The 21,345-nt window shown below is 38.2% G+C and overlaps 5 protein-coding genes across 7 annotated transcripts in view; 2 read left to right on the top strand and 3 right to left on the bottom strand.

Annotated features, from left to right (window-relative positions):
• Window positions 1-12,708, bottom strand: part of LOC134748361 (ATP-dependent Clp protease proteolytic subunit) — a 249,647-nt gene extending 236,939 nt beyond the window's left edge. The window contains exon 1 of the mRNA XM_063683146.1: window positions 11,730-12,708. Within this exon, the coding sequence (XP_063539216.1) occupies window positions 11,745-12,485 (741 nt within the window). The 5' untranslated portion in view covers window positions 12,486-12,708 and the 3' untranslated portion in view covers window positions 11,730-11,744. The remainder of the gene's footprint in view (window positions 1-11,729) is intronic.
• On the bottom strand, window positions 859-3,527 carry LOC134748575 (ribosomal RNA processing protein 36 homolog). Its single transcript, XM_063683368.1, has 4 exons — window positions 3,326-3,527; window positions 2,500-2,744; window positions 2,048-2,328; window positions 859-1,147 (listed from the first exon to the last, which is right to left on the bottom strand). Exons 1-4 carry the CDS (start codon window positions 3,395-3,397, stop codon window positions 1,008-1,010), a joined length of 738 nt encoding a protein of 245 aa, XP_063539438.1. The 5' UTR covers window positions 3,398-3,527; the 3' UTR covers window positions 859-1,007.
• LOC134748366 (peroxisomal multifunctional enzyme A-like) lies at window positions 5,471-9,443 on the top strand. Its single transcript, XM_063683151.1, has 3 exons — window positions 5,471-5,553; window positions 7,938-8,103; window positions 9,211-9,443. Exons 1-3 carry the CDS (start codon window positions 5,551-5,553, stop codon window positions 9,411-9,413), a joined length of 372 nt encoding a protein of 123 aa, XP_063539221.1. The 5' UTR covers window positions 5,471-5,550; the 3' UTR covers window positions 9,414-9,443.
• Window positions 12,709-13,053: 345 nt separating the features above from the next.
• Window positions 13,054-17,311, bottom strand: LOC134748348 (uncharacterized). 2 transcript variants are annotated; one of them, XM_063683123.1, is made up of 3 exons: window positions 17,067-17,311; window positions 15,883-16,911; window positions 13,054-14,631 (listed from the first exon to the last, which is right to left on the bottom strand). In XM_063683123.1, exons 1-3 carry the CDS (start codon window positions 17,122-17,124, stop codon window positions 14,060-14,062), a joined length of 1,659 nt encoding a protein of 552 aa, XP_063539193.1. In that variant the 5' UTR covers window positions 17,125-17,311; the 3' UTR covers window positions 13,054-14,059. The 2 variants fall into 2 exon arrangements, with proteins under 2 accessions (XP_063539193.1, XP_063539194.1); XM_063683124.1 differs by having other exon boundaries at window positions 15,883-16,908.
• Window positions 17,312-18,009: 698 nt separating this feature from the next.
• The window catches only part of LOC134748345 (unc-112-related protein-like), a 63,237-nt gene continuing 59,901 nt past the window's right edge, over window positions 18,010-21,345 (top strand). For both annotated transcript variants that reach the window (XM_063683118.1, XM_063683119.1), the window contains exon 1: window positions 18,010-18,286. In XM_063683118.1, coding sequence (XP_063539188.1) covers window positions 18,137-18,286 — 150 coding nt within the window. In that variant the 5' untranslated portion in view covers window positions 18,010-18,136. The remainder of the gene's footprint in view (window positions 18,287-21,345) is intronic.

Raw genomic sequence — 21,345 nt, 5'->3', positions numbered from 1 at the left:
TTTACATAAATATGGTCATATCCAACAACGTTCGGGAAAACCAGCGTCTTTTCTGTGGACATTTAATACCGCGTAACTAACAAATGCAGTAATATCTGAAGGTGTCTATAAGGATAAAGTAAGAAAATTAGGCTCCAGAGACCAGTTATTTGATGACGTCCACAGAAAAGACGCATAAACATAACTCATACTAAAAGAGTTTTTGACCCTGCGCCTCCAGTTTGGAATTCAGCTTGAAATTGTACGGAAGATCAGTTGGATCTGGATCCAGATCCGGGTAATTTCATACCCGGTTAATTTCATACCCGGGTAATTTCATCCAAACAAACCCGTAAACCCTAACTACCCCTATTTACATGTGAGCGGAAGCAGCGCCGTCTATTAGTGGATTAAACCTTATCTAAGAATGGTCGAAGGTGTACAGTGTGGAAAAAATTATGTACTGTTCAGTGACGTTGATCAGTCTGTTATAAAGTATAGTTGGTGCAATAAGGAATATTACGCGAAACAAGAAAATCGAAATTTCGTTACTTAACCAAGTGATAGAGACTTGCATATTCGAACGATAAAGAGACAGATAATTAAATTTCTATTTTCGCGTTTCCCGATAGGCCGTTTGTAAACAAACCGCCTTGATGCATCAATGTCATAATATTTTATTATCTGTGAAAACAAGTATGTATAAGTTACTCTATGGCTTATGGTTCAGAACATTGCAGTAATAACCCCCCCCCCCCCCCCCTATTAGCCCTAAATCTGATACAGGTCTACCTCTTATCTCAGGTGGTTGGTAAGGTAAAGAAGTTGCGCAGTATATACTAGTAAGTAGCTGAGTTTTGGAAGTAAAACTAGTTTAAATATAGATATTGTTTATATTTACTTAATAATGCAAATCAGCTTCATGCAGCCAAGTATTCAACTTATCTGTAGCTAACCATAATAACTTCTTACTTAAACGGCAGAGAAATAACTAAACATACAAAAAAGTGGACAATTTAAGGACATGATCAGCTGACGCCGGTCGGGGCCTTGTGTGAGCGCCGCTTGACCTTCTGCTGGCGCCGCTTGATGTGTCGATGCACGCGGGGGGCGCCCTCTTTGCGGAGCTCTTCGAATTGGGACACTAGGTCTTCCACGCGTTTTTCAGCTGTAACCGAAAAGAAAGTACATATATGAGCAACTTCCAAATTTTTGTAAAAAAAGCTTAAGCAACGCAGGGAATATATTTCCCACATGATTTTGAACTTTGTTTCAAAGTGATAGGGTTCAATTTTGCATAAATTCTGACACACATAAAACACCTCCGCGCTCAATAGTTGGAAAGATTCTAGGAAAAAAATGCAAAAGGACGGTCAAAGGTCATGCATGTTGAATTGTCCACTATTACTCATTTACTACTATTAAGTAAGTATCTCTCTTCTCTCTCTTTAGCCTTTTTCTACCCTTTGGGTGTAAGCCTCCTTCATTTTGCGCCATTCGTCGCGGTTCTGTGCGACTTAGAGCCACTGTTTCCCCGCAGTCTTCTTAATGTCGTCGTCCCAACGCATCTGGGGTCTACTTTGAGGACGCTCTTCCCCCCATATATATATGGTCCCCATATGTATATTAAATATTATATTAGCCACTATTATTTAATATTAACCACAACAAGGAAAAGATCAGCAGAAGAGTTACATCTGCATCTTACCGATTCTATAACTATATGGCTATCATAACATGTGTCAATGCATCTCCAAATATTTAAGAAGACAAGTATGTATTTTTTTTATATAACTAGTAGGGAGAATGTAAGTTTCATGCATCAACACGTCTCATCTCATAGTACATATATGCATTAAGACCCAACACATCATATATTAGAGTTTTGAATGATTCACGGTTAGTTTCACTAGACTTATATTGACCGGGATATAGACCGTGATTACCTTTTGTATTATTTATGAGTTCCCGATATTTCGACGTCGTGCGTGTAACTGCGTCGAAATATCGGGAACTCATAAATAATACATCATATATTTCTTACAGGTACTCTTAATAATAAACTCACATTTATTTTTATAGTATGGCTGTTTCCCCTCGCTAACTTCTTTTTCAGCCTGTTTCTTCTGTTTCTCCATCTCCATTCTCTCCATCTTCTTCATTCTGCTAGCTTTGTGCTGTTCATTCAGCCTCTGCAGGAGACGGCGCAGTTTGAGTGCCTTCTCTGGGTCTGTGGTCTGCCGTAGCTCGGCCCTGGTGGCATTGATGTCATTCATGCGCATTTCTGTTAGGAAATTGTAGTCATCGGCAAACTGCTTCTTGTTGAATTCTCCACAGAGAGGATCGAATCTGAAATTAAAAATTTATTGGTTAACTACCTTACATTATACATATTTAGAGTGAAATAGACAAGAGTTGGCAACAAAATAGGCATCAGACATCAATAGCAATGAGATTAAATAACAGACATCGGATTTTAGGTGGCAAAATTCAATGACTGGTATACAATACACACCATACCTGGGATCACGAATTTCCTTCTTCCTCACTTTTGGCACATCGATCATCATCGACACAGGCTTTTTGGAGCTCATTTCTCGGGGTCTGTTTTTATTTTCCCTCTTAAACACCTTTGTTTTAACGGATTCCACCTCGCCATCTTTTTTTCCAAATATCGCTTCCTTGTACACTTTGGCTCCTATTCTTTCCTTTAACTTTTGTAGTTCTTCAAAAGATAGAGTCGATAACTCAGACCTAATAACAGTCTAAACAAAAAAGTATATTTATTTAACAGAAGTTTGGTTATAAACTGAAATAGATATAACACTAAATAAAAAATGACCAAGTCCACCGGTGGCCGGCCGGCCGGTCTAGTGGTCAGAATGTTAGCCGCGTAAGCGGAAGACATGGGTTCGATTCCTGCCTAGGCCACCAGTGGACATGGTCACTTTTTCTTTAGTGTATAATATCTATTTCAGTTTATAATTGTGTTTATAATTTATATATAGTAGTGTGACTACTTAAAAAACACAAATCAAAATATTTTATAAAAATAAATAGATTTGTGCCCTAGTTAGAAGTGGTTCGTAAACATGAATCTAGTATAACTGGATCGGTCATGAGGGGTGGGGGGAAATGACCAAACGAAAGCGCTGTTATTGATTGTCCTTGTCACAGTCTCACATTTTTTTAATTCCCCACCGTAAATTTAGTATGGTTTATGGTGGGCTACAAATCTACTCGACCTATCATATCGTCGCATTGCGTATGTTTTGTCACGGGCGCACGCGTATAGCTGATCTATGTAATGCTAGGTCTATGTTCGTAAAGTATTAAAACAACTTACTCGTTCCCCGTCGTCGAAATCTTCAATTTTCTCGGGGTTATCATAATCATCTTCGCTCTCGCTGCTACTCATTTCTACATAGAATAAAACTGATGTTCGACAATACAATCAACTAAATAAGTAACTCAATGAATCAAAACAAACGTAACATGTTCAATTATATTTTGTTTTGAGGTTATGATATGACATACACGCATCCAATGGCTATTGACAGTTGACAGATTTGACAGCGGCATGACAGCTGCGTTTAGAAACCACAACACGGCCTGTAGCGTTCAAAAACATAAAATATTAAACGTTTCAATGCTAGGAGGATATAACCAAACGTAGACGCCACATCTGTAATTTTCTGTACAAGTCTGCCGATTTCTGCGGGGAGGGGAACGTCAAAAGGTCCCTCCACACTCATTCGCGTATCGCGGCGCGAAGCACTTGCACTTGCGTTCGCGGCTTCGCGCCGAGATTCGCGCATGAGTGTGGAGGGCCCTTAATATATACGTAACGTAAAAATAGCCATGTCAGATTGGCCGACTATTTTCGACAGAGGGGAACGCCTGTGAATGGCTACTCCGTTTGGTTATATCCTCCTAGTTTAAATGAGGTCAAAATGGAGTTCAACTGCCAATTCACAACAGACTCCATTTTTTGTCTGTATTCGTTTCTCTCTGTATCCGTATAGTAGTCGCTGAGTGCAATTTAATTGTTTTTTATGTAACCCAGTCAAAGAGTATAATAATATATGTATAAAGGGTGACTCACGTTAGACCGGGCCGTGACCGGGCCAGAGCTTCCGGCGCCTATTTTTCTATGACATGACAGGTGAACACGTGATGATTTCCATAGAAAACGAAGCGCCGGAAGCTCCGGCCCGGTCACGGCCCGGTCTAACGCGAGTATCTAATCCTTAACCCAGTGAACAACAATGTAAACTAGTGGGTAGGTATAGTTGGTCAAGCAAATCTTGTCAGTAGAAAAAGGCGCGCAATTCAAATTTTCTATGGGACGACATCCTTTCGCGCCTACATTTTGTAAATTTGGCGCCTTTTTCTACTGACAAGACTTGCTTGACCAACTATATTTTATTAAGTTTTTTTTGTTTCCATTTTCGAACTTAACAATAAAGATAACGCGAACTGTAATTGTAATTTATCTTTATTTGGGAAAGTTTTTTTTTATACCACGTCGGTGGCAATCAAGCATACGGCCCGCCTGATGGTAAGCAGTTACCGTAGCCTATGGACGCCTGCAACACCGGAGATATTACACGCGCGTTGCACTCCTCTCCCTCGTTGAGCTCTGGCAACCTTATTTACCGGGTTAAGTATTCCAGCCGGGCTAGCACATGATTGGCGCGAGAGTATCTCGCCGCGACATAGACTACCCGTCCCTCTTTAATTCATACAGTTAGTAAAAGACGGGTAGTCTATCTCGCGGCGAGATACTGTCGCGCCAATCATGTGCTCGGCCTACTGGGTGGCAGATTAGGTACTTTTGGCGCCTTGTTTCATCCGCTACTATTGATGCTGATTGCTGACTGTACCACGTGTAGATATAGATTTGACACCAACCTATATTAATGTATATAGCTACCTAGCCTATGGAGCTATGGACGCTGGCAAATGCATAGCAATTTATGCGTTAGAGGAAGCAAGTGATATTGCTATCTCATTCCACCGCATAGCTGCGTCCCTTAGACTGGCCTACGCTGGGCCATCGTGTTAGAGGAACCATAATAGGACCTATTGCGTGCGAAATCTGTTCTAAGATTATAAAGTAGACTAGTGCCCGGTAGAGGAGGTAAACTGTAAACGTATAAATTAAGTGTTTGGTATTAATATAAGGGCTTCGAGCCCGTAATTCTGTATAAATATTCATAATCGCTTAGGCCGTAAGCTAACGAACATATAATATATAATATGCCATAACGCCATAACGCCGTCATCTTCATTTTGCAATGTCTGTCCCACCTTTAGACACCCTGAACAAAATATATGATACAATAGTTTGATCTCTATTCAAAGTGCATAAAGGTTGATATCTTATAAACCGGCTGCATATGGAATCTTTCAAAAAGTCATCGGTGCAAATCACTCAAAAGTTAACAGTAGAGTTTTTATTTCAAGAGCAATATGGTTGTTTCTTGAATGGTCAGTCAAGAAGTATGATCGAGAGTGAAAGCTCAAATCTCCACACAACGTTTCGAGCAACGGGACCCGACACACAACATGGTGAGTTCCAAATTTAAAAATGTTATTTTTTTTATTTTAATAGCCAGTTCAATTTTATATTTTAATTTTTTATCGAAGTAGGTTTTTATTTTTTGCCTGCTTTTTATATTTGAGAGTGGTTTTATTTTTATTGTTTTGCTATTGTTATTGTGATGAAATAGAAAGTGTGTTCCGTATGCTTTTCTAGCATAAACATACTTAACTCTGGCATAAACTTCTGGAAGTGTCATTGGTGTATGTGCAGTTGTGCAATATGTAGATATAGGTAGTTGGTCAAACCAAATTGTCAGTAAGTAAATAAGAACAAAAAAAACTATACTCATCCTTTTCTTTTGGGTGCTAGTACTAGTGTAAGACAAAGATAGTATGATTCTCTCTGTCTATGTTTGAAATGAGACAGTCCTTTGATAAACTACTTATATGTACCTTTATTTTACGAATTTCGTTATTAATTAATGAACTTGCCTCAGCAGTTAGGTCATACCATGTAAGTATATTCTATACCAAAGCCGTAACATTACCATGAATAATCTAAATTATTCTTAAAAACAAATGTTAATCGCATTCGCGCACGAGTGTGGAAGGGGCTCAATGACATGAATAAAAAAAAATTGTCGTGCCACTGTACAAACAACCACAAAGCCACCTGCTCCAAACATTCAAACTCAATGTTTCTGTTTGGCCCAATGGTTGACTGGCAGAGAATATCTTCGAGAAATAATTCCATCATGTATTTTTTTTGCACTAAAAGTTACAATCTGTATGTAATATAAGGAACTAATATAGCAGGCAAGAATATCTAGTAACTTTGGTACTTCCTTACAATCACAGAATAGTGAAAATTTTATTATTTACTTTATTGAAGTGATATTTCGAAGTGACATTTCATAGGCTTCATATTGAGTTAACCTAACCGAATATTGGCCGTTTCGTTACTACAAGATATATTGTATAATAAAAAATTATGAATAGTGAATAATATTTACCTTAAGTCCATGTGACGGTAGCGATTGTTTAAAGACATACGGTCAAATTGCGCTTACCTATATTGTATAGAACAGGGAACTCTATCTGTCCACCAAAATGTATCAAATTCCTAAAAACTACTACAACAATATAAATAACATACGTCCTACGAATAAATAATCCTGAGGACCAAAATGGAAACCTCTGAATACGAGAATGCGATCAAATGAGGGAATAATGCTCGGCAGCAAATACTAGGTTCTTAGGTCGACGCATAAAAAGGGTCGGGTTGACGAGCCGTCGAATCCGTAAGAGATGAGAGATAACGGGCAAAGTTATATTCTCTTCGACTTCAAACACCTTTATTTTATTTTATTTTTTTATTTTTATTAATTCAAAAAATTTACACAGCATTACAGCGAACTAATACACTGAGAAATTTATAATAGAAAGTATTTATACAAACTAGGTACATGATACAGTCTAGAAAGGACAACAGAACAAATGTAAGAAAGAAAAACTAATACAAAACAGATGATACACGCTTATCCATAGCCTCACAGTACTTCATACAGTAACCGAAGACAATATTAAGTATTATTTACAGTTTAAGTACCTAAGTCCCTTATCATTAAAACAATTTACAAGAATGTAAAAATTTAAATCATGAGTTACCTATCTACTTTGTATAGTTTGTATATTCCCATGCGCGTTGCCATGTAAATGGCCACTGATGGGGGTCAATCTGGTAGGCAGCCATTTTTTTGATGCTGGCTGTTCAAAACGCACACATACATAAGTTACATAACCATTGTAGGGTCTTCAAAAGGTTAAATCAAGTGTCTCTTTGTTTTGACGGATGACTTAACCCGTTTTCGTTAGTTACGTAAGAAACAAACGAACTTCGAGACGTTTCAACGTAAAGGCGGTGCCTTTTAACAATATAAGCATAGCATGTGACACCGATTTCGAATGACTAAGTAGGTAATAGGTATTAGGTACTTTGGACTTAGAAATTTCTAGGCAATTAGACTGACCACGCTAACTTCGCACAAACATTGCAGTGAAAATGCATATCCCTATAAGCTCCATACTTGACGTAGCACTTGGCATGAAAACTTAGCGTGGTCCGACTCTTTTTCCATCAACTAGGTATAGTAGGTACAGTCGAAGGCAAAAATATCGATCCAGATCCAGACAAATGGCTCAAAAATACTTTTCTTTTGGGTGCTAGTACTAGTGTAAGACAAAGGTAGTATGATTCTCTCTGTCTATGTTTGAAATGAGACAGTCCTTTGAAAAACTATAGTTACATATCCCACACGAGCACCCCACAGCACAGGAGCGCCGTGCTTGAAGAAGAACTTATTGGCAACTGCCATGCAAGTCAAGTTTTCAAAATATTTTTTCCATTCCAGGGAGCCAATCAGAGCGAAATCGCGTCCGGCAAGTCTGACTCGGGCAAGGCAGACATAGTCAGCAGGATTAAGGCCAGACTCGCGTCGGTGGATAAAAACAAGGCGCGGGCGCTGGGCGGAGTGTTCTTGTTCAACATTATTAAGGGCACCAGTGTCTATAGCTGGAGTGAGTATACATATTATGTATCTTCTTTGTCATATCCTCATGGCTGAGGGGCATGACGACTGTGGGCAGTTTTTACCAGCTCTTCAAGCCGCTCTATCTTGGGCCCGGTGTATGCTAGCCTGTAATCTGGCTTTTGTCTTTGACGTTATTCTGTCCGCCCAACGCGTGGCCATACGTCCAACCCTACTACGCTTCCTTGCCATCGCTCTATTCTAAGCAGAAGAAGTAGCGCGCTGGAGATGTTTTTGCCTCTTTAAAAGCAGTGCCGGATTAAGCCAGCGTAGGCCCAGTAGCAAACTATATCATGCGGTCAGTGCCGGCCCGAGTCCTTGATCAGGGTAGAGAAAAATCGGGGTTTGGCGCCGTTCGTTGAAGATTTTTACCCAAAAGCAAAACGAACCGTATTTTAGGCCCGCGTCACACTCGCGTCGTTTTCAAAACTTTTTTTTTCTCATTTGCCATTTTGGCGCCCCCCTTGCCATCCGGCGCCTAGAGCGGCCGCTCCACTCGCTCTACCCTAGATCCGGCCCTGCATGCGGCCCATGTATCGTTTTAATTTTGTCGGACGAAGTGAACTAAGTGAAACTTAGGTTTTTTACGGCCACAATGCGTAGACCTGCGCGGGGCCCCCAAACGCGTGGCGCCCGTGGATGTGCTACTTTTGCCACGTGACTACGCCACTGTTTAAAAGCAAGGCGCAGATTATGCTTTTTAGGGTTTCGTGCCCAAAGGGTAAAGGACGGAACCCTATTACTAAGACTACACTGTCCGTCTGTCTGTCTGTCACCAGGCTGTTGAACCGTTGAACCGTGATAGTTAGTTGAAATTTTCACAGATGATGTATTTCTGTTGCCGCTATAACAACAAATATTAAAAAAAAATGTACGGAACCCTAGGTGGGCGAGTCCGACTCGCACTTGCCCGGCGCAGTAAAAAAACAGTAGTAGGTACAATAAGCTTATTTCTAGTGCTCTTGTATATTTGAGCGATAGAGAGGCAGATAGACATATCGATTTTGGTTTTTAGCGGTAGGGTCTCATCTATAGGCGCAATTAGCCTCGACATGTCCATGAACACCCAATCTTAAGCCAACTTTTAACCTTCCAGCTCTGGACCTCAACAACGTGTCCGTCTACGAAGGCGAGCCCGAAGACGACCCTGACTCCACCTTCACCCTCACAGAAGCTAACTTCAAGACCCTGGTCTTGGGCAAAGAGGATGCCCGCCACGTTGTTCAGTCCGGTCGGTGCTCTGTCACTGGCGATGTCATGCGGGCGATGCAACTTGAACCGTATATTAAGTTAGAATAGAGCGCTTTTTGGCACGTACAAAAGCTAAATTTAATTTAATTGCATTGAATGTTATATGAATGTTTTGATAAATTATTATTGTATTTTAATATGTAAATTTTATGTTAGTGTGTAAGATATTTTTTGCTATGCCCTACCAGGGTATCAGTGCCTCTTACTTTGCAAATACCATCTCTGTAAATGTAATGTACATGATTATGCAAATAAATAAATACAAATACAAATTGAGAGAGAAGCCCAGTACTCGTCACTGGCAAAAACATGCGCGATGCAACTTCATCCTTATGTTAAACAGTATAGAATGCTTTTTAGCACATGCAAACAGTAAATAAGATATTAGTCGAAAGTCCAACAACGCTTGATAAAAAGCGCCACCGCCATCGTGTGAATAAAATAATAAATACACATGTATGCATTTGTGTCATTCAAACGCTTTTTTAACGCGCGTCGAAAAAGCGCTTGTGCGTATGAGGCCTTAGGCCGCGGTCACTACGCCTGTTATTTTATTATGAAGTGAAAGTGGTAAAGTGGTCTCATTTCACACAATCAGAAAATGATTTCCTCAAACAAGTGTAATCATTATTACGTGTTAGATCACAGATCTGATTACAATAAATATAAACATTCACAATTACTTAACTACACCCTAGCATTACGATAACAAGTAATCATTTATTGAGTCAAGTTTACGAGAAATGAATAGTATCAGTGCATTCCGAAATCAGTTACATGCCGCAGAAATCAGAACAATATCCCAAAATAGATTTTTAATTTTTGATAAATCAGATAATATTGTTATCAGTTGCTATTTTTTACTATAAAAATATGTTTTTATTAATTTTATTTTTATCAGTCGTAGTCATGCGCAGAATGTATCACTGAAAAGAAAAGATGGATATAGATAGTTGGTCAAACCCAATTAAGAACAAAAAAAACTATACTCATCCTTTTCTTTTGGGTGCTAGTACTAGACAAAGTAAGACAAAGATGATTGTCTCTATGTTTAAAATGAGACAGTCCTTTGACAAACTATATATGTTAAATCACATTTAGAAACGGGTCTATCGCGAATTTATTTTGTTACCTTTATTTACCGACGTTTCGACACAGGTTTCACTGGTCGTGGTCGCGGCTAACTGACGTCCCAGCAAAATGTCAAAACAGAGATTTGTGTGACTACCCCACGAAAAGTGCATTTAAAGTTCGAGGTAGACATCACATTTTCAAACCACCCACTACACATAAAAGTTAATTATTGCTAATTAAACTATATATGCATATTTCGTACGCTGTGAATTACTTCACTAGTTAATTCAGTAACTTCAGTAGCTCCAAAGAGGATATAATACTCACTCTTTGGTTACCCCTTATTATGTTATTTTAAGTTAGTTAGGTAATTTAATAAACATGTTTTTAAGAATGTGTTCTTTTATTCACACCAACCAAACTATATATGTGTGTCTACCACCACATAGAACTGAAGTATTTTTTAAGTTGAAATATTTTTTAATTTGCAGGAGGTACCTATTAGGCAAATTATTTATTTATTCAATTAACTTTAAAGAATCATCCAGTTGAGTTCACAGTCAGAATTCAAGTGGCAATTTTTAGATAAAAAAATAATTCATACTAAATATAATAATATTATTAATGTGAAAGTCTGTCTGTCTGTGTGTTACCTCTTCACACTTAAACCGCTGAACCGATTTAGTTGAAATTTGGCATAGAGATAGTTTGAGTCCTGGGGAAGGACATAGTATAGTTTTTATGTCGGAAATCATCCCTAAAGAGAGTGAAAAGGAGGTAAATTAAGAGATTTAATAAAATGCCTGATAATTGATATCAATTATGCTCAAATTTAATTATTACTATTACACGCGACGATGACTGCTTCCCATCAGGCGGCTCGTCTGCTCGTTTGCTGAATATCACGTAAAAAAAAAAAGAAAAAAAAAAAAAACACTATCCAGGTGTAAAACGTGCTATAGCTTCTGTTACTGATTCCACGCAGACGAAGTTGCGGGCAAAAGCTAGTAATAAATAAAAGCAAAAAAAAAAACAAATCTCGTCAGGGTGCAGCTTGAATAAATATCTACTAAATAACTGTAGTCCTACTGCAAGCATTACATTCACTCAAAATGTATTTATTGGTCCAGCATCTAACCACTCAAAAGCCTATAAAAAGCCCTTCCATTCCATTATAGCTGCAGCCCATCAAAAAGAAAACGTGATTCTAACAGTTACATTATACACAATAAAACAATTCTTGCAACTAACGGAATTATTTAATCAATAAGTATATGCTTCACATATCACATAGATTTATACAGATCACAATTTAGGAGTTTGACTTCCAGTAGCACATTCCTTATCCATTGCATGAGACATTGGGTGTTCCAGAACATTATCGATCAGACCAAAGGCCTTAGCTTCTACTGGAGACATAAAATGGTCTCGCTCCATAGAACTTTGAACCTTTTCTAAAGCCAAACCTGTATGTCTAACGTATAATTGATTGATTTGTGCTTTTAGCTTCAAAATTTCTTCAGCTTGGATCTGTATGTCAGTAGCCTGTCCTCGAACTCCACCAGACGGCTGATGAATCATTATTCTCGAGTTTGGCAAAGCATGTCTCATTCCTTGAGCACCAGCGGAAAGAAGCAAAGATGCCATACTGCAAGCTTGACCAACGCACCAAGTCGCAACAGGAGGTGTTATATACTGCATGGTGTCATAAATACCGAGTCCCGCAGTCACATTCCCGCCAGGAGAGTTGATGTAAAGATGTACTGGCTTCTTACTTGACTCTGACTGTAGAAATAGCAGCTGCGCGACGACTAGAGAGCTTATATCGTCGTTTATAGGCCCCATAAGACATATAATCCGCTCTCTAAGAAGTCTAGAGTAAATATCGTACGCACGCTCGCCTCTGCCGGTTTGCTCAACAACTATAGGCACCATACCAAGTCTTGCAGGTGAACTGGTCACTAAATTCCGATGCATATTTACATTACACCTGCTTACGCCTGTAGTAACTGCTTGCACAAGTAGCCGAGAGTATTTTAAAGCCATTTTCAAGATTTCGTATTTAAGTTTATCAGCAATTTTGATTCGAAGTGTAGGTTATGTTTTTATTGTTTTCTGGAAATTCGTATTTACGGTACTTGCACTGTGTCTAATGATAATTTAAGTTACCAAATTATCATACTTTCTCTATGATTTTCGAGTTTCGTAGCTATTAACTATTAAACTATTATGTTAATTTTCCAATTTCATTTTGACACTGTTTTGACAACTACTTTTTTTTAAACAATTATGGCCTGGATGCGAGTCCTTTAAGCCATTGACAACTAAAATACGTATAGCGGCGTTTAGCCGCTCCAGACTGCTGAAAGAGTAGTATAGACTGCTCCACTCTAAAGCTCCCTCTACACTCGCGCACGAATCGCGGCGCTAAGCCGCGATTGCGAGTGTGGAGTCGATTTCGCTAACGAACTAGACTCCACATTCGCAATCGCGGCTTCACGCGCACGAGTGTGGAAGGCCCTTAAGGCTTGGGCTTGGTTTAAAGGTGAAAAAAAACACAAATTAAAAAATTGATTACAAACTCAGTATAATAGATATGTTACTTATACACATTTAATTATAATTTAGTCACTCTTCTTATCACAATGGTACATAACACATAACATAACATAATTGTTGAAATACTTCAGCCAGGGGTTCTCAACCCGTTTTAAGGCAAGCTCCTTTGGGTTATTTCGAGATGTTACCATCAAATTGTTGCTATTGGTAACAGGTGGGATTTTTTTCTCATCTGTTACCACTGGGAATAAGTGAATAACATTAACAAACAAGAAATGAGGAACAACCCGAACAACGAAAACTGCCAATATTCATACAATCCGGTCCGTGAAAATGTAGCGGTTCCCTGCCCTCGTGTCAAAAAGTTTGGAGAACCCTTGCCTAAAATAATGACTATTGAGGATTTAAGACCATAATATGTATCTTCCATTCCGTATAGCGAAAAATCTAGAGGTAATAATTGTAATTAACGTAACACTTTACTTGGCATGAAAACTTAGCGTGGTCCGACTCTATACATGTATTGGTCAAACAGGCGCAGTTACCCCATAGCCATAGGATGCCAGTAGCATGCGACATAAAAATTGGAATTAAACAAAATGGAACTAAAAAAAATCCATACTAAACTGTCGTCATAAACGTCAAATTCCTATGAGACTATGACGTACCTATATAATAGATGTGACGCAAAATGTGATGCTTTAGCTGTATATTTAAAAGATGAATGTGGCTGATTTAAAAAATGAGTTTTTTTTTTAAATAAAATTTAGTTTTGAATTTTATAAAAAAAAACTCATTTTTTTTCATAACAGTAAAAAAAAAACTTGCAAAACATAGTTTCACATTCCTTCAAGGAGTCCAAATATCATATCAAAAATACAGCTTAACATCGAGCTTTGCGTTTTTTGAGAGATTTTTTTTGTAAGATTAGACTGGCTTATAATGACATCCCACACTTTGTTCTGTAAAGTTGATACATAATTAGTTCAGACAGACTCAGTGTATGTCTTCTATAGTTATTTTTCTATGATATAACATATAAAAACAAGCAATGTGTAAATTTATTTCTGCGGTTGCCGGCGTCTTAATTTCATCAGAGCCTCTTGCCTTTTCTTTTCAATAAGCAATTTTATATCTTTAGACTTATCACTAATCATAGCATTATATTGTTGAAAATTCATACTGGAAGCCTGATTTAAAGAACTATTATCTTTTGGGGGTATTTTGTTATTTGTGCTGGCAGTGGCAGTTTTACTAGTAATGTTACTAGTAAAACTAGGGACCTTGTTCACTGTGATGGTAACATTGTTAGTAATATTAGGGACCTTGTTCACTGTGTTGACAACATTGTTAGTAATATTAGGGACCTTGTTCACTGTGTTGGCAACATTGTTAGTAAAATTAAGGACCTTGTTCACTGCATTGCCAACATTGTTAGTAGAATTAGGAACCTTGTTAACTGTACTGGCAAATTTAGGCTGGAATTGTTTTTTCTTAGTTTCCGTTGGCTGTGGAACTTGACTGGACTGTGAAGTGAATGGTAGAAGTCTTTTTGCGAGAAGTTTCTCTCGCGCTAGTTGATGTTTCCTCTTGATTTCATCTTGAGTACATCTGATCGGAGAGTCACTGGGATCTGAAATGGTATAAATGTTTTTGTTGTCATAATTTAGAAGTTTAGGAGCATTTTAAGTTAACAATAAAAGACCATAAACAGTCTTCTGACTGTTGTCGCCGTCAGAATCGTCAGATAGGACAGTGGCCTGATAAGGTCCTCTCTGCATTTATCTTTAGCATCTAAGATAGTTTTATTAAATTAACCTTAGTTACAAGTTTTTTTTTTTAAGTTTTACTAACAAAGTATGGACCATGTTGTCTGAAATACATGCATTTTTTTTTTTACTAGCCTAATTTAGTGTCCCACTGCTGGGCAAACAGCCGGCGCATTTTATTTTATTTATTTTTATTTTAAATAAATTCTAAAGTATACTGTTCATATGTGTCGTTCTCAAGTAAAAGGTGCCACATTGTCGCTTACCACAAGGACGCACTGACAGGTTATTTGTATAGAGACGCAAGCAAATTTCACTCTTATGGTAAGCGACAAAGTGGTACCTTTTACTTGAGAACGACACATATGGCGTTCTTTTTTGATGCTTTTTCAAACAGCTTATTTCAGCTTTATGTTGTCCAATTAGTTGCAAAATTAAGTTGTTTGTGTAACCCCCAGGGACCGGCCCGCTATCCCTTATCGGGGTTTTATAAGGGTATTGCATAAGGCTTAACTCACCATACCCTTTGCCAGACGAAACCCTTTGTTTTGCTTTTAAAAACCCTTATATAAAGCTACCACATTTGAGTAATCGGTAGCCCAAATACCCTTACAAAACCCTTATCATCCGCTCACCAACACCTTGCATATTGCTTATAAGGGTTAGCCTTATAAAGAGCTTCCCTTTTAGCATATTTAGCATATAAGCGTGCTAATTTAAGTCGTCTACCTTGTTCATAAAGCACACATTACTTCGAATCCGAGCGATCGTCGGCGGCGACGGCGGCGTTCTTTGACTAGGCACGTATTTTCTTTCCTTTTCATACGCTACCGTAGATATATACTAATCCTGTCTCTTTCACGGAAAGGGAAACCTTTATAAAAAGCGCTTAAAGATAAGGGTAACCCTTATTAAGAGATAGCCTTATTTTTGGTTAGCTTTTCGGTAAGGGTTAGTCAAAGGTAAGGGTATGAATGGGCTTGCAGTTCAAAAGGGAAAGTCTTTCAATGTGTTAGCCGTATTTAAGTGTCGCCCATTGAAAGGGTTTTATCGCGGAAAGGGTTGTCCGGTCCCTGGTAACCCCTAAGGTTTAATAATGTAAATAATTAACAAACCTGTACTTTTTTCAGTATTTCCATGTGGCATAGAGCTATACCGCGTAATAACCATACCGCTTGTGGATGGCTTGTTATCTACTGACGGTGACTCGGGCATCGTGTTATGCCGCCCGAAAAATGACTTAGACATGCTGTCATCATGCAAAACTATATCATCTATCATCCAGCTTGTGCTTTTTGAGCTGTTTAGTTTACTTTTACTGTTTGGAGCCTGTGTTAGCCTGTCTAATGTACTGTCATTTAAATTCCCTACTAAGTTATCAAAAGAATCATTATTAAGGCATGGTGATTCAGCCTTTTTTGTACGTGTTAGTAAGGGTGAGTCCAGTTTAATGCTATTTAATATGGCATCCATAGAATCTTGATCCATTTGGAAGTTTATACTTGACTTAATATTCTTTGATTTTGGTTCATATCTAGGTTTCTTCGGTGGTGTTACTTTCAGTATGTTTTCCTCAATAACCTGACTGGCTTTAATAAGGCACTCATTCATTGAATCGTCAGATTCCAAAGCTAGTTCTGTATCAGGTTTAGCAAATTTTGAACTTAAGAGGTTTTTTCTAAGACACCTTGATGATTTAAAGCAGCTTTTGGGAGATTGGCCTGAGGAATCACTAAAAATGTCTTCTTCACCTCCGGATTGTTTTTCATCAATAACTTCACTGGACCGTTTCTTTGTAATTAATTCATGCACATTCTGGTTTAATTCCATCAGCTCTTGGAATAATGCAGTATTTTTGTGTGACACTTTACTGACAACTTTGCGTTTAGCTGTTGGCCGGTCAATTAGTTTCGTTTTTGATATTTTTCTTGCCTTTCTACTGAGTGGTGTGGAGTTTTTGATTCGGGACACAGCTGTTTGTTCAGCTTTTGGTGTGTAATAGTTCCAGACAACATCTGTTTCGCCTTCCGCTCCATCTTGAGTGCAGAGGAAAGGGACGGGGCTGGCTGCTTCAGAATCACACACTGAATCACTGTCTCTTGATGGAGAATCTGCTTGGGGCGGGGGGGTTGAACATGGTGCTACTGAAATGATTATTAATTACATTGTAAATAAAAATAATCGTCAATTTTTATCATATGATATAAACAATTGTAAAACAGTATGGCTGGCACAGATATAGAAATTTCTATGCCGAGTGGCTACTAATAGTAATTATTATACTATAAAAAGTATATACCTTTGTTTTTATGCTTTGTAGCTACCATCGTCCCCGTTGATAAACTTCGCTTGCTCATATGGTGATCACAAATGGCTTAGTTAATAAAATCATAGGTTGCTTATAATAAATTAGCAGTACGTATTAGCAACATACAAAACCGTGGGCTTATGCAAATGTATTTTAATAACAATTATTGATAAAATATCATCACAAAACAAAATATTAACGTTCTTACAAGGCACAAAAGTGACAACCTGACAACACAGTCGGCAACTCGGCAACTGTCATGCATGGATCTACGAAATACTGTCAGTGTCAATTTGATGTTTTCATGTTTGTTCGAATACCAAAAGAGTTATGTAAGCATTATGTAAGCTATGGCATAGAAGCTATGGTGTATTTTAAGGATAAATAAAATAAAGACAAATAAAAAAACTAATTCACAATACATTTTTTTATAACCGTTGTATTTTGATGTAAAGTAATTTATACTTATTTGACTTATTCATATCTTTTCTTTTGCTATAGTTTGTCAATGGACTGTCTCATTTCCAACATAGACAGAGAGAATCATAGATTACTATCTTTGTCTTACACTAGTACTAGCGCCAAAAAGAAAAGGATGAGTATAGTTGTTTTCGTTCTTATTTACTGACAATTTGGTTTGACCAACTTTATCAAAAGACTGGTTAAGGGCCCTCCACATTCGTGCGCGAACCTCGGCGCGAAGCCGCGAACGCGAGTGTGGAGTCTAGTTCGCTAATCATCGAAATCGACTCCACACTCGTGTTCGCGGCTTCTCGCCACGTAGTCTGGAGCGATTAAAATTAAAATATTGCGGTCAGTAACGTTCCGATACAAAATACTCACGTCCCGCGCATATCCACTGTCAACGTCAAACAAACAAGCCCTCCCCTCACTCCGTTTACCTCTGTCGGCACTCCGGTTGTCCGGTCCTCCTCCTCCCTCAGTTCAGTAGACAGTAGAGCTTGTTCGGTCGAGCTTCTTGGGTGATTTCGTGACTGTTATAAACCGCGATGCTTCGGAAGTGACATTTTCAGTGCTAAGTGAACACAAATCCTTCCAAAATGTTGGCCGACGGAGAAATAGTGGGCGACGGATCATGGAATCTCATGGTTTACGTGACCGATCTGAACGAGAAACGCACCTTGGTTGTAAAAGGTGACATGCACATTGGAGGAGTGATGCTGAAATTGACAGAACTCTTCGGTAAGATTGTTTTTGTAACCTTTAGTGGAGTCCTTGATTTGTTTTCTACAATGAGTCATACGCTATGGGCTATAACTTTAGTGTGTATGTTAAGTATCTTGTGTCTTTTACAGCTGTGTTATGTTGGGTGATTCAGTTCACTAATAAAAAATTAGGAACATAAAATTGGTTGAGTCATATACATTTTAATTATAAAAAGTGACCTACACTTGCATGCATGTATTATATTGTGAATCACTAACCAAAAATATAAAATATTTGTATTAAACTTTTTAACAGTCTGGTATTAGTAGTAATTAAGTCTTATGGTATTAGCTGCTGCAATCTGCATACATTCAAAATCAGCATATTGTATGGGTTTTGCAACAAACTGACTGTGCTCATTTAAAAAGAAATCTTATCATACTATGTTTACAGGTGTGTGTGATTTCATTTGCCATATCAATATCAAAGTAAACATATTTGCGATTACAACTTCCAACAGTTCCAAAATAAATTTTATTAAGGAAAGTCAAAGTATAATTACAAATAACAATTATTAACAAATAAATCTTGGTCTGTGAGACTACAAAATTCTATTAGAGTTTTGAATGATTCACGGTTAGTTTCACTAGACTTATATTGACCGGGATATAGACCGTGATTACCTTTTGTATTATTTGTGAGCTCCCGATATTTCGACGCAGTTACATGCATCATGTTCACGGGTGACACCCAACTTTGACACCCACCCGCTATCTTCAGTCACCCGTGAACATGATGCATGTAACTGCGTCGAAATATCGGGAGCTCACAAATAATACAAAAGGTAATCACGGTCTATATCCCGGTCAATATAAGTCTACAAAATTCTATTCCTATTGTTCTAAACCGTTGTTATATTTTTAAATAATTACCTAATGTATGAGTATACCAATTAGAATGACAAGGATATCAAAATATGTAGCCTTATAATATTAGTATTCAATAATATAATTAAGCCTTTAGCCTCAATTTATTTTCCATAGCATTTTGGACAATAACAATTTCCTTGACAATTGCTGAAGTCAAGTTTCGGTTTCGGCACAAAAATCACGTTTCACCCAAAGGTTCGGTTTCGGCCTTTCTTAGATCAAAACCATATCTTCGAATTCACCAATAAATCCGGTTTCGGTCGGACACTCTTTAAATACTCAACCCGTTATTCATAAACCTTAGTAACCTCTTACAAAACTGTTAAATATTGCCTCTTTCGAACAAACATAAATGTGAATTTGACAGACAGGGACAAACAATTATCAACAGCTTGTTATATATGACAAATGTTTATGAATAACGCCATATCAGTCTATTTCTCTGAGAAGTAAAAGCCACTCTGCTCCAAATGGTCATCTTTGGCTATAATTGCAATCTCCCTCCTCATATCCACTTGTATTCCACTGGCGTTTGAAACTGGTTCTAACTGCATTAACATTTTATCAATATTCATAAAATTCATCATTTGTAGGAAGTCAACTGGTGGATACATTAGTACAGTCAGTCAGAAGTTGCTAAGCAGATGAGGTGTTCAAAATTACCTTGACACACTCTTAACCAGGGGTCACCAATTAGTTTCTTCAGGGATCCGGTTCTTAGAATAAAATGACCATCGCGGTCCATTTCTCATTGAGTTTATTAATTAAGCAATTAAATAAAAAACGTCGGCGGTCCGAATGCGGACCGCGGTCCGCCTTTTGGTGACCCCTGCTCTAAACAATAAAGTCGCATCAAGATCATTTTGAACACCTCACCCGCTTAGCAATTTCTGCTGCCGACTGTACCCTTGTACAGTCATCATCAAAAAGATAGATAGTTAATCTTTATTGCACAGATCACAGAGGCATACCATATTAAAGGAGAACAGTACAGTTTTTAGGGTTCCGTACCCAAAGGGTAAAAACGGGACCCTATTACTAAGACTTCGCTGTCCGTCTGTCTGTCACCAGACCAGGTGTCTGTCTTTTTAGTATTTGTTGTTATAGCGACAACAGAAATACATCATCTGTGAAAATTTCAAATGTCTAGCTATCACGGTTCATGAGATACAGCCTGGTGAAAGACGGACAGACAGACAGCGGAGTCTTAGTAATAGCTAATAGCGTCCCGTTTTACCCTTTGGGTACGGAACCCTCTCTAAAGTCGCTAAAGCCAACTGTACCATCTATACCTGATTATAAACGGCAGAATGAGACAACCCGCTTAGAACGAGAGGGAAGATGCGCGTACGCAAGCAAGCACGCGTCCTTCGCGCCCGCTATAAGTGGAGGGGGGATTTTTTGCCCGCAGGTGAACCAATCAGTTATGCGGGCTATCGGACTAACCCCTATAGGATGTTGCAGTTTAATCAAAACAGCCTGGAAAAGGGGTAAAAAGTAAAAATAACATTCTGATCATGACATATCAACACGATAACAATTTGTAATGGATTTTTAAAATAGCTTTTGCCTTTCATTCGAACCTGGGGTAGAATTTGGTAAACTCCGATAATACTTATGTATAAAATTTTGTTATTCAATTTGATACTTAATTGAGTCGCACTTAGCCGGTTTATCACATCCATTCTGACTGAAAAAAAAAACTCCTATACCTGCAAATCTTTAGAAAATTCGCGTTTGTACGGGACAACGGTATGCAATTTCGTGGAATGCTCCATTATGGGCTCCGTTACCATATCAATTCGGAGCCATGTAAGTCCCCACGCAACGCCTAGAAAAACCACAAACAATTTATTAAATATCTCACCTACGCTACGTGGTAAAGTTCGGAATGGAGGTCGCTATTCGCCCACTTCGCTAAAATGTATGGTATTGTTTATTGTAAGAAATGTTACTGTAGTACACATCACCTGGGTTCCGAAAATAAAGGAATTCGACGACAACATTCGACCTTAAAATTTTGGGGCTAAAACTAAATAAATAAATAAGTTTGTTTGGAGATCGACTACTCCAAATATTCTCTTCTCTCATTGACAAAAAGCATTGGTTTATGGCTACCCCATAGTCCTCAGAAAGTCTGGTCCGACTAGCAGCTAAATTTCAACGCAGATTGT

Source organism: Cydia strobilella, chromosome 16 (assembly GCF_947568885.1).
Source record: "Cydia strobilella chromosome 16, ilCydStro3.1, whole genome shotgun sequence".
Taxonomy (NCBI): Eukaryota; Metazoa; Arthropoda; class Insecta; order Lepidoptera; family Tortricidae; genus Cydia; species Cydia strobilella.
The sequence above is the reverse complement of the archived record's forward strand: the minus strand, read 5'-3'. Positions and strand labels throughout refer to the sequence as shown.

What these genes read in the sequence shown, in the direction of transcription:
- LOC134748348 (XM_063683123.1), bottom strand. Translation starts at nt 17,124, where the DNA reads ATGAGCAAGCGAAGTTTATCAACGGGGACGATGGTAGCTACAAAGCAT. An exon ending in TACAAAGCATAAAAACAAAG is followed by an intron (nt 16,912 to 17,066) that starts GTATATACTTTT and finishes TAATCATTTCAG; the next exon opens with TAGCACCATGTTCAACCCCC. An exon ending in AAATACTGAAAAAAGTACAG is followed by an intron (nt 14,632 to 15,882) that starts GTTTGTTAATTA and finishes ATACCATTTCAG; the next exon opens with ATCCCAGTGACTCTCCGATC.
- LOC134748575 (XM_063683368.1), bottom strand. Translation starts at nt 3,397, where the DNA reads ATGAGTAGCAGCGAGAGCGAAGATGATTATGATAACCCCGAGAAAATT. An exon ending in ATTTCGACGACGGGGAACGA is followed by an intron (nt 2,745 to 3,325) that starts GTAAGTTGTTTT and finishes TTTTTTGTTTAG; the next exon opens with ACTGTTATTAGGTCTGAGTT. An exon ending in AAGGAAATTCGTGATCCCAG is followed by an intron (nt 2,329 to 2,499) that starts GTATGGTGTGTA and finishes TTTTAATTTCAG; the next exon opens with ATTCGATCCTCTCTGTGGAG.
- LOC134748366 (XM_063683151.1), top strand. An exon ending in CACCAGTGTCTATAGCTGGA is followed by an intron (nt 8,104 to 9,210) that starts GTGAGTATACAT and finishes TTAACCTTCCAG; the next exon opens with CTCTGGACCTCAACAACGTG.